General features: G+C 39.5%; 1 protein-coding gene across 3 annotated transcripts in view; it reads left to right on the forward strand.

Annotated features, from left to right (window-relative positions):
- KALRN (kalirin RhoGEF kinase) overlaps window positions 1–12,847 on the forward strand; it is a 536,138-nt gene that overhangs the window by 348,478 nt on the left and 174,813 nt on the right. For all 3 annotated transcript variants that reach the window (XM_086615857.1, XM_086615858.1, XM_086615859.1), the window contains 2 exons: window positions 3,689–3,884; window positions 9,605–9,771. In XM_086615857.1, coding sequence (XP_086471983.1) covers window positions 3,689–3,884; window positions 9,605–9,771 — 363 coding nt within the window. The remainder of the gene's footprint in view (window positions 1–3,688; window positions 3,885–9,604; window positions 9,772–12,847) is intronic.

The raw sequence follows: 12,847 nt of genomic DNA on the forward strand, positions 1-12,847 counted from the left end.
AACAACAACAAAAAAAAATTTCCCTATACCCAAGTCAAACCAGTTAAAGACTCAAATTCAAATTCTGGGACCATTTCCAAACGATCCAGTTTGAAGTACAGAAGCTGCTGGGATTTTGAGGCATTGGCTGTACAGGCAGAAAAGGAAATGTCTTAATGAGATATGCAAAGCAGCATGGTCTCTGGGATAGGGCACCAGATTGGGATTCAGGAAACCTGGGTTGTTATCACAGCTCTGCTATTGCTTCTTTGCCTTCATGTGCTTTAGATTCCCTTCTAGCCATCTGCTTGTCTCAGTTACTCAGCGCAATGTACCCAACCTTCCTGTACACATATCGCCTGAGAAATTTGGTCATGTTCCACCTCTTGCTCTTCCTGATTCCTTCCTCTCTTCCCTTAACCCAGCACATAGGATGATTATCACTCCTTCATCAGCCCCCACTTGGAGGCAACTTCCTTTCTTCCTTCTCCCCTCCGTTGCTGGCTGTGCTCCTGGCCCTGGCAGAGCTGGCACTGGGCTAACAAGCCCCACTAGACCTGTCCAGCTGTCTGGACCTACTCAGATGCAGTCTTAGTCCCTGTTCCCGATCCTGGCAACATGACATGGAGCACTATGGGCTGGCCTTGCATCCCGCGTTGTTTATTAGCTTGTATCCTGACTGCCTGTACTGTCCTTTCCTCTTTAGTTGGAACTACTGATTTGAACTGGAGAGTGCAGATAATGGAGCATAAGCCCTTCAGTGCTTTGCAATGGCTAATAGGACAGGTAGATATTTATGTGAACCCCTTCTGTGAGGGGAGCCTGGTGAAAACTGGTTGCTGACACAAGCTGCCTAGGAGGCAGTCCTTCTCTTGAGTGTTTGTAGATGCCTCTCTGCTACAGACATGTCTTGGATGCTCAGGCCCAAAGTGCAAAAAGCAGTACAGGCAGGAACAGCAGTTTCCCTGCGCTCGAGTGGAAATCATTGTAGATTTAACAGTAAAAGCACTGCTGATCAGTGTCCCTTCCACAGCCAAGTAGAAAAGTTGCTAAGAGAAACAGCACCACAGCAGAGAGGTTTACCCCGACAGTTTTGTAGAAACGCTGGATCTCGGCATACTTGTGGGAACATTTGTTGATTCTTTCATATATCCATTGTTGACTTCCCTTGACAGTCCAACTCTGAAAGATTTGAATTTTCCTATCCTGGAGTTGATGTCCATAGTCATGAACGGGAAGGAGAGATTTTGTTTTGATCAGAATCCCCCCATCATAGCATCATGGCTCTCAGAGCAAACTAATGAAACACATTTTTAATCTTTTAATCTTTTCTATGAAACACATTTTTAATCTTTTGATCTTTTCTATTACTGTCACTTACAAATACTTTTAGATGTCTTCCTGAGTGCACATGCGTAAATACGTTCACAGAAAATTGGGAAGTACTTTGTCAATCCTTGCAAAATTTCAAATAATTATATTTTAGCAGCCTGACTATCAATGTAATGAATTTAAACAGAGAATATTTTTAATAGCTCATCAAAAATAAAATTTTGCTGATTCACTTATTTCACATGCCTTTCCATTGGAAAGAGCAGAAAGAGCTTTGCATTGAACTTTGTTATTGTCATGACTGTGGGAACCTGCACTTTCTCTAAATCTGTTGTTTGTAGTTTGAAACAAGGTCAAGACCACCTCAGTTCTGATTAATGTTAACTGGGGATCTGTCTCTAAATGTAAATGTACCTAGTAAAGCCTTCTCCAGCATCTACCTTGACCGTTTCCCCAGAACCGTTAAATCTGCCAATAAGCCTCCACAGTCCAGGAACTCCAGCTAGGACGTGTGAATGAATCAGAGGCTGCTGGAATCAGGAATGAGGCCAAAGAGACTGTAGAGATAGCTATTATTTAAGGGTAATTGAGCGGAATGGGCAATGGAACAAGCTAAAATAAAACAGAAGCCCCTCAGGATGTCCATGCTTTGCCTTTCACCCTGCGGCTGAGGTCCCGGGTTCTTGGTTGAGTAAATCTGCTTTTCTGCTTCTCTCAAAAAAGAGCCTAAAAACTGCTTATGTTTTCTAATGCAAAACTGTGTACTCCCATCCATGCTAATGTGAGAAGGGCTGAGAGATGGTCCATTTGGGTTGCCTTCCTGTGCCTGTGTGGGATATAATCTATACTTTCTGGCAACGAAAACTGAATAGAGGGTTTTGATCTTGGCTACTTGGGAAGTTAAGCATCTCACTGCACACGGCATTGAAGAGCACCTTTAGTGAGAAACAGAGAACTTTTCACTACATCAAAACATGCACAAGTGGGAATTTAGGTACCTCGTTTTAGCTCTCTTGAATCTGGCTATAAGGAATTGACCTATGAATTAGAATTAAGGCACTTATTTAATGATTTTTAGATACTTTTAAAAAGTGTATTGTGCACAGTACTAGTCTATATGCATGATTTAATTCCCATTCCCCTTGTCCCCCCGTCCCTCATTCGTTGTCACTTGCAGGTTCTCTCTTTTTGTCTGTAGTAGCAGACTCTGGGTTGAGGTGAGACCGTGCTGTTTGGGTGGAGGCTAGATCTTGCTTTAATTGAACAGGCAAAACCAGAGAAGGACTTTGATACCAGTTGGCTACATGTGGGCTAAAATGTAAAATCCGGAAGATACAGTAAATGGACTGCTCAAATCGTCAGGCTGTGTGTTATAATTGGGAAGGAAAGAAACCAACAGAAGATTTTGCATGTTCATGTTCCTGTGAGTCATTGGTGGGTTATATAGGTCTTTGGTTAGGGCCAGATACCATTTGTGACTCTGCTGGTGGTTCACCTAGCCCTTGAGTATGATGTTTCCGTGCTGTACTTTCCTCAACTGTAAAAGTGAATTGTTTTTATTCATTTCCCAGTGTAAAAGCTTCCAGATCCACAGGAGAAAAAGTTATACAGGGCCTGTTTCCAAGTCCACTGAAGACAATGGAAAGACCCTTATAAAAGACTGTAAATCCCTGAAAGCACAACATAGGACTCATTTTATAACTGCAATCAATGTTGTGGGGGTTAACTCACAAATTCATGATAAAATATTTAGTCTCATGATGCATTTTCTGTGAACAATGGGTAGATACTGTTCACAGTTCATTATATCAATAATAATAATTCTGAAAATGTATTAATTATCCCTGGTTTAGGGCTTAATGGAAGCAGCTTATAATTTCAATTCTATGAAGATAGAAATATTATTTCTATAAATTAATATTATTTCTATCTGTAATATGTAACATACAGTGTGTTGCAAAATGGTTTTAGAAACATTCAAGCCATTTTGGGATTATGTGGTCACAGGTGTTACAAATTGTTTTGCAATTCTGTAAACATTCCTTCTTCATTTCAATTTGAATTTATTCAGAAGCATTAGCTCTACCAGTGATGTGGATATCGTGGGTCTTCTCTTACAGTGCCCTTTGGAACACGTAAGGGAAAAAAAAGGTGTCAGATTTCTTGTTGGACCAATAATGTTTTCATGGATCCTCACCTAAACAAGATGTTGAGTGTGACCATTAAGTGGGCAGGATCCAGAGAGTACCGACTCTGTGGTTTGAGGGTTTCTTGACCGGAGTCAAAATGTGAAGTACTTTCATGATCCAAACACAGTTTGAGTGTAAGATTTTCATTGCTCTAGTGCAAATACAGTGTCTATCTTCTGCCCATAAAGGTTACGGCAGAGTTAGATGCCTGGAATGAAGATCTGCTGAGACAAATGAATGATTTCAATACCGAAGACCTCACTCTGGCTGAACAGCGTTTGCAGCGTCACACTGAGCGGAAGTTGGCCATGAACAACATGACCTTTGAAGTCATCCAGCAAGGACAAGATTTACACCAATATATCATGGAGGTCCAGGCTTCAGGTGAGCAGAACAATTTGGTCTCTATTCTACATGAAAAAAAAAGCAAAAAAATGAACAAAAAAAACCCCAATAAAAATCCCAAACCCCAAAAATGCATATCAAGAAAAAATACTCCGATACATATCAAATACATCAGCTTTCAACATAAGTAAGTATGGATAATACCTGTCTCTCCACTCCCAGAGCTGTTCCACAAGTTTTGAGATTTTTTGGTTCAGGATTGTACATAAAAAATTGCTGTTTCTTTGAGACTGAAACTCATCGAGGAAATAAAGCTGACTTTCAGGTTTCATTCAGAAAGTTTCACAACAGCAGGACTGAGTTTGTGATCAATTCCAAAGTGAATGGAGAGAGGAGGACAAAACAAGTTACACTGATAGGTCCTTGCCCTTGCCCCAGCTCAGAAACGAGCACTGCAGGGAATGGTGAGTTACAGATACTTTAGCTGGCCGGTCAGACCTCAGGTCTGGATGAAGTCTCGTCGTCGTAGACTCCTAAGCTTGTTAACCTTTCTGCAGCTAGACTGTATCAGCAGGCAAACTGACCAGATGTGTTGGCTTCGTTCTCCACAGACTTCAGTACCTTTTCCCTGTGCCACATTTCAGGGTGCAGACATGCCCGAGGGAGAGAGAAAGGAGCGAAAGCAGAAAGCAGCTAGTTATCCAGGAGCCCTCTGGGAAAGAATCCAAATATGAGAGCCTTGAAACCAGCTATGAAATGAAACTCTTGTTTCAAGCCAGCTCTAATTGAAATTGTTTTGTACAAAAATACGATAAACCTTACTGGAATTTTCCTTTTCAGTGTGCACTTGAAAGTTAGAGGCAGCAACTGGGATGTAAAAAAAAACCTTTGGCATGTGCTTTTAAATGACAGACTTGATTCATGTTGATAGGGAGTCTGATACTTTTACTCTGCTTCTCAGCAGTAGGATCCTATTTCTAAGACATCCTATGAATCAAGATTTTTATATCCATGTATTTTGCATTTGGAAAAGGAATATCATAATTCGGATTAATCACTGCATAAAGTTCAGAAATGAATGTTACTTGTGAAGTGTTTTACCCTTCTTAAATGTCTGGAAAGAGTACAAAGGAAGAACAATTCCTATTCTTTCCCTCCCAATTTTCACTTTCAATATAAAAAGGATTTTTATGGTTTTATTCTTCAGCAAACATTTTACCTCTAGGCACCCACCTTTAAAAAAATCTGGCAGTATTCAGCCTGATTTGCCAAACTGCATTCAACAAAGGCTTAGGGACTGCTACAAGAGTATGCTGTGAACTGGACAATCAGGTGCATTGTGTGAACCATGTGTGTGAGATTGTATGGGATCTGCCTACAATATTCCTGGTCCTGCGCTTCAGCTCCCTTGCTTTCTGGAATAGACAACTTGCGTAATACATCAGTTAAGATGTTTGAGGTTTTGTTTTGGTTTGTTTTTTCCCCCCGTCCTAGAAGAATTTTCATATGGGTAGGAATCCATGGGAGGCAAAGAATGTGATCCAGAACAGAGCATAGTCAGAAGTGTCAGAAACGGATTTTTAGGGGAAAAAAAAATAATTCTGTGTTTGAAAGAAGTTAGAAACAACTTCTTTTATATTGCAGACAAAAGATTAGCAACTAAATGAAATAACTTTTAAAATGTTTTTATAAGATTATCTAAGATCACTTTCTGTGAAGCCTACCCAATAAAAATCCATTGCTCCCAAAGGCAAGGAAGCAGAAGCCTCCTGGGGATGCAGAATAACTGTAATTAATCAAAGGTAATGGTCATATCTGCCATGCATGGAATGCTAAATGCTGAGAGAATGGCAAAATAAGGGAGAGAGATTGCTCTTGGGAGCCTACTGTTTCTTATTTCAGTAAAGGACAGTTACACTCCATAAAAAATTCATTTAATTTTACTCTCTCGTCCTGAATCCTTTCTCATAGTCGTTCAGTGCATAAGTTAAGGGATGATTGTTCTTCCTGCCAGAGCTGCAAACTCGCAGGGGTTCTGGGAAATCAGCTGCTATTGCTACTTCCTATTGTACAGTGTCACCACTGCTACAATCAAAACTCAGCTGTAGCCATAGAAGATAAAGCCAGAAAAAGTGTGATTTTTCAGGGATGTTCTACCTAACAAGCCACTCTTAATTGACCAGGTTTCTTCCCTTTCCTATAATTCTCTTTGAGCTTTATTCTTTTTATCATGTCACACAGGAAACTGATTCAATTTTGATTACTCTGGCGTTTGGCTTGGAGGTCTTTAAGCTAGTAAGTCTGTCAGATAAAATTACATCCAGGTTTTTCCACACATGATGCCTTTTTCACTTGGAATTCTGGTGCAGATAGAAAAAGAAGTTTTAGCCATTCACCCATGATTTTTGCATGTCCGATGCAGATTTGGAGCAGTGATTCTTCCCAGGCTGTGGAGTCTGGATATCCTGCGAACAGTGTCACGTTGGTACAATAAATGCAGTGGTCTTGTGATGGACCGTGTCAGACTGTGCAGATATTCAGGGCATCCGTGCATGTGAGTCATCTATGCCAGTCCAGTATTTCCAAAGCTCTGTACAGCTCAGAGTTACATTCCTGTGATTCCTTCCACTTCTCCAGCACATGTGGGTGAACCTGGTTTGGATTAGTCTTTTTTCACCATCAGAATAATTATTCTTCAAATGAATGTTTGTTTTTATTAGGGGATATGTAAGATCTCAAAGTCAGATTGTGTTTTCTGAAATTTAACAGTACTTTCAAATTGTCTTCAACTTGTCAGATTTTAGTCTCACTAAAACCTATGTCCTTCAGGAAACAAATTTGCATTTAGAGAATATTGTAACAGCATTCTCAAGAAAACTGGACTTTTTAATGAGCCAGCACTTTTTATTTCAATGAAGCTATCTTCTATTTTTCCAGTTTGATTGTAGCTCTATGACTGATGCAAAGCTAAATATGCAGGCAGACATTCTCAAAAATGGATATTGATTTTTAGGTGTCTAACTTGATATGTTGAAAGGGCCTGGTGTTTCCAAAAGTGGCAGCTTGGACATTTCTGAGAAATTAATTTCCTATGGAAAGTTTAGGATCATAATTCAGCAGTGATTTAACATCTCAACCCAAGCCGCAGTGATGATGCGCTGATGCAATTCGTTAGCGTACGCACCTTTAGTCATTCTTCTTCTCGGTACTAAAAGTAGTAACACTCTAATAGCTGATTAATTGATTGCATAAATGTAGTTGGTTATTAAAGTCCATTTGCATTGTCAGTATCATTGTCATAATGAGCACGACAGTTAGGAGTCGCTCGTGGCTTACAGAGCTACCTTTTTATGTCTTAGAAGCAATTTGTCTAAGTCAAGCCTGCAATAAACTGTAGAGTTGATGTTGGGGAAATTTATACAGTCCCTACCTGTTACATGGAAAATTCAAAGCCCTTTTGTTTCCTGGTTGTCAGGCTAACGTCATCCACGTCTTTTCCCAGGGTTGCATTGCTTAAAAGGGAAATGCAAATCTCTTTTGTTTGTGATGCTATTTATAGTTATAACTATAGTTTATATTCCAAGGAAGAGGATACTAAACTTTCCTGTCACAGACTTTTAATAGTTCAGCCTAAGAACAGGTTCAAAGCAGTTTCAGAACAGCTTTGTACAGGTCAAAAAGCAATTCTCCTTCCTGACACTACATAGCACCTCACATTGCAAATAGCTCAGATGTAACGTATGTTTTTGAGGATGCTAGTTAGTGTGGCTCAGTACTCTTTTCTGTAATATTTTTTAAAAACATTATCAATTTGTTATTGTTCACTTGATATCTGCTTCACTGGTACAGATGTTAGAAGAAAATGGCAAGCAAGTTTGGTTTCTCAGATTTTCTATCAAAACACAATGTAAAGATAATGTGTATGAAATTATTCTGAAAACAAGGCTTTCTATTTTGCAAGCCAGTCTTTGAGAAGAATAAGTGCTCTCACCACATGCGCTGGCACTGTGGAATAAATCTACATGACATATGACAAGCAAGAAAGGGCAGATCATTCATCATAGGGAGCACAGGCTGCCCTTGGATAGCATCCCAGACAGTCCACTGGTTGCTGCTGATGAGTTAGCACAATCGAAACCATACCAGCTGAGTGTGCATGAAGGAAAACTGTGCATTTAATATTGAATAGGTGTGGTGAAGTCAAGCATATAAAAACCCATCATGTCCTGAGGATACAGAACCATATGCAGGCTAATCATAGCAACAATGCCTGGTGTCTGGCAATTGAAAGGAACTTCACTCCCAAGAATAGAAACATATATTAAATTTCCAGTTCTAAGTGGGGAGCCAGGGGCAATTCCACTTTATTTGGTAATGAAGAAACTGTTGTGTTTTGGCTGGGAAAGGGGATAAGCCAATCACTTGCATTCCCATGTGCTTTTTTTGATAAAACCAGAAACCAGGAAAAAGGGGATAGGGTCAGTCATAAGGTCATATTTATTTTGTGTACTGTCCTCTGTAGATATTGCTGTGAGAGAAAATGAAAGTCACAAGTCTCTGAGGAGGATAAAGGGGAAGAAAGGGCATCTTTCTAAATGGGTTTTAAAAAGTGTCCAAGCCTTTTGTACATCAGCTTCTAATTAACACATTTCTTTTTTTACTGTCCTATTATCCCATGAAATCAAATGGCTTTGGAGAAAAGTGTAGTGTTTTCTCACCATTACTGCAATCTAATTGTTTTTATATTAGGTTCCTGATCCTCCCTGTATTGAGGCCAATGGCAAAATTCCAGTAAATCTCAATAAGTGAAGAGTTGGGTCTTTATTAGTTTATAATCACAGGGATTACAGTAACATGGGATGACATCATGTTTCCTCCAGGCCAAACTTTCACAATTACACTGGTAATGTACCCAGAAATGCTATTGCACCAGTGTAGTAAAGAAAGATGTGAGTGTGTTGAATTTCATGTAGCCACTACACACAAGGCTCATAGGGTCATAAGAAAGTTCAAGAGGTAGGAAACGACTCAGTAGGTCTCTGTTTCAACCTCCTGATCAAGTCAGGGTCAGCTATGAAATCAGACCAGGTCATTCAGGAGTTTATCAATTTCATGCAAGACGCAAGGGATGGGGAATGTGGTACTAAGCCACCTTTTCTCTTAGATATGTGGGGTTTGAATGAAAGTCAGTCTTTGGAATAATTCTGAAGGAATTATAGGTTGGTTTAACCTCAGTTCTTGATAATGATCCTCTGAAGTCCCCAGCTGGAGAAAAAAGTTTGCACTGTGGGATTCCACACACTTGTAGTGCTTCTGTAGATCTGGTGACTAGAGTTTGCTTCCTTTATTTCACTTTTCTATTTTCTTCCTCATCTTTTTTCTCTTCTAATTTCTTTTCAACATGCATTTCTAAATTATAAGTTACTGAATTACTGCAAGAAAGGGAGGGTTTTTTTCTGTCTTCTTTTTTTTAATTCGATGTTCATGCAAGTTTTTGAGCAAGGCTGTGGTTACATCATGTCCTACTAGCCGGATGCTGCTGGGTGAGATGAGCAATGATCACCAGAGAAATGCTACTTTGTAGAAAAATGTAGAATAGGAAACTGGGAAAGGCAAATACTGCATGTGAGAGGGTTTAGTGAGAAAGAATTACTCAGAGTTGCAAATCAATGTGTTAGGTGGCAAAAGATGTTGAAGCCTACATTTGTGCAGCAACTGAAATTTCAAATTATTTCAGTCTCTCTCTCTGTATGTTGCAGGCATTGAGCTGATCTGTGAAAAAGACATCGATCTTGCAACACAGGTTCAAGAACTGCTGGAATTCCTTCATGAGAAACAGCATGAGCTGGAGCTTAATGCTGACCAAACTCACAAGAGGTTAGAGCAGTGCCTACAGCTCCGGCACCTACAGGCTGAAGTCAAGCAGGTGAGAGTTTTTAACCACACTTAAGGGTCTTAAATGGCTTTTCAGCCATTACATACACGCAGAACTGACCCCATAACTTCTCAACTGGAGAAGCTGCCTCAAACTCCAACTGTTCTGGGAATACAATGATTTGATTCGGGATTCAGATTTAAGGTCTTGTGGAGAATTGGCCTGAAGCAAAGGATAACTGAGCTGGGAGGTCTAAGTATGACATTGTGGTAGTTTCACCTTTTCATTTATTGCTATGCATCTGTTGACCTGCAGGAATCTTTAATATCTTCTGACTGAGATAAAAAATTCTGCCTCTCTAGATGCTAGGACTTGTTTAGCCATCCTTGTATTGTAACATTGCCTTTCTTCCAGATTTCATCCTAGTGTAGGCAGTTGTGTTCAGTCTCCCTAGGTTTCCCCTGATATTTAATTTGGATGCCTCACATTTCTTTGTTTTCCTTTGCTACACAGGATAACGCTACACTTCCTGCTTCCTAATCCATAGGTGGCTTCACACTTCGGTGTATATCTGGATTTCAACGGAATGAAATGGTCTTGATTTCCTTAGGAAAACCAGGAACATTTTTCCAGGCACCTGGAATATTCAGATTTCCATTTTACCTGTACAAATGGGAGGGGGGTTATTGTGTTGTTTGTTTTTCTTTCCAAATGCTATAAGGTGTTCATCAAAAGATTTACTTCTTTGTTTACTAAAAAAAAAAAAGGAATATACTGAGTGCTCATTACACATGATCATAGTTATTCATTCTTCAAAAATGAATTGTTTTATCATTGCTGGCAAAAAATCCTTCGTTCTGAGACAACTCTCAAGCTAGAAGCTGGCAGCACCAACACCAGTGCATACGTTTTCTTTCAAAGTCCACTTCGATGTGAATATTTTGCAACTCTAAAGGAAAATAGCACCGAACTCTCCTAAATTTTGATTTTGCAAATATAGTAATTTTGAATTTGTGGTAATCAAAAGCCAACTCTTCACAGAGCTCCAGAGCTCTATCAGAAGCTTTGGCTTTCCTTTAAAAAAAAAAAAAAAAAAAAAAAAAAAGAGAGACTCTGTGATATTCATAATCACCATCTTAATATGATTATGAAGTGAATCCTTTTTTTCGATAGGTTCCCAAAGTTTCTTACACATAACTTCATTAAGCTTGGAGTTTTGTACAGTAGATTTATGATAAAGTAGAGCCATTTTAATTTATGATAGAAAATAGAGAGGAGTAACATGTAGCAGAAATGCTAGAAATGCAGGAGGTTGTCGCGCTCTGGCCAAGTGTCCGCTTGACCAGGATGAAGTGCCAGTTGGCTAGCCCTGTGGCTGCTCCTGGAGCCGTACAGCGGCGGTGCAGCACTCTCTGCAGGTACCTGACGTTACTTGCTTCATTGTCAAGTATCTGCTGGGCCTTAACTATTTTAGAAACCAAAATCTAACCAAAGGACATGGTTTTAGGACTGAGCTATCTCATACTTACTGTAGAGGCAACAGCTGCCTTGGATTAGTATTTCCTTGATGGAGCTTGGGACCATCAGAGCCTTCATTACTATGTGAACTTTCAGAAAACCAATTGTGAAGAATTGTTTTATTTGTTCAGCTGAATACTGAGGACTCCTTTGCTTATTAACCTATAAATTACCAAAGCTACAGTTTCCCTTAGAAAGAGGCAAGTTAAAATATATCTGTGCCCTATCTATTTGGTTTCCTGTAGATGAGTCATATTCCCAACCCTTTAGTGAAATTGGGAAATATATTGATTTTTGGCTTGTAATTCATCTCCAATCTGGTCCAGATTTCCTTCACTTTCATTTTAGTGCATCTGAGACAGTGGATGATCTCATTACTGAATTGTTCTCACTCTTGTGAATCAGTTGAGATGTGGTTGCTGCAAGACACCTACTGTAGCTGTGGTTAAGTTCTGCTGACATAGTAAAATTGGTCAAGGCTGCTGCACGTACATGTGTTTGCATTTTGACATCATGGCTTGTGGAAATACAAAGTCTTTTAACTGTCTCTATCTATTTAAGTCTCATTTACCAGAGATTTCTGCTTTATATCACATGCACCAAGGTTTCAAATGCCAAGACAATGAATCGAAGTTTGGGACCATTGAAGTGGAACAATTCCAAATGAGATGTTCTGTGAACTGCTTTAGAGTGGAAATAGCACAGATCAGTGATTCACAAACTCTTTGTTTTTAAGAAAGATCCTGCCCAAGACTGATTTCCCCTCATTTGGATCCCACTCATTTCCGACAGAAACTACAGAGCTTGAATTGCTTACATAAAAGTAATAGCAGAATAGAGTTGTGGAGATCAGTTTAAAAAAAACAAACTCTCTAATGCTGTACTTGCAGCTGTTTGGCTTGCTTATCCCCTTATTTTATCTTTGTATGATTTATTTCTTTTTTTGATAAGGGTTGAACTCGACCTACTTTACTCCCAGATATCCTCACAGTGTCCTGCTACACTTATTTTCCAGGTTGTTTTGAATTGTAGTTATCCATCCACTTTTGCTGTTTGGCATTAGATTTGCCTCCAGATGAATATGCCCAAAGGATGATGGGAAGTAGTCCTCTGAAAGACACTGAATATATTTGAGGTTTTCCCAATCTAATGCCACAGAGCTCCTGGAAACCCGATGCAGTTTTGAACATGGCTAAAATTAACAGAAGCTGGTGGTCATGTCTATGGTAGTAAGAGCCTCTCAAAGAAGCTGTGAAGAGTCCAGAGATGTAAAAGATTCACTTACGTTATTTTGCCTTTTAAACTTAAAAATCTTTTCCACTGTAACTCAAGGGGTATCGTTAGCAAAGTCTTAAGCCTTTTTCAGGAACATCAAGGAAGGCATGCTGACCAAATAAACCAGCAGACAGAAACACTATGTGGCACACAGCTCTCATTTCTTAAAGAAGGCTGCACAAGAGTTGCCTCACTTTTTATTTTTCCTGTAAGGTCTGATTCTGTGCTCAGTGAAGATGGCAGGGTTTCAGGGCATGAATTTTAGAAGAACTTGGTACTATTATTTAATTTCAGAGGAGCCATACACAGAAGTAGCCTGTTTTAAGCAAATTGG

This window comes from Tauraco erythrolophus, chromosome 8, assembly GCF_009769465.1.
Source record: "Tauraco erythrolophus isolate bTauEry1 chromosome 8, bTauEry1.pri, whole genome shotgun sequence".
NCBI classification, from domain to species: Eukaryota; Metazoa; Chordata; class Aves; order Musophagiformes; family Musophagidae; genus Tauraco; species Tauraco erythrolophus.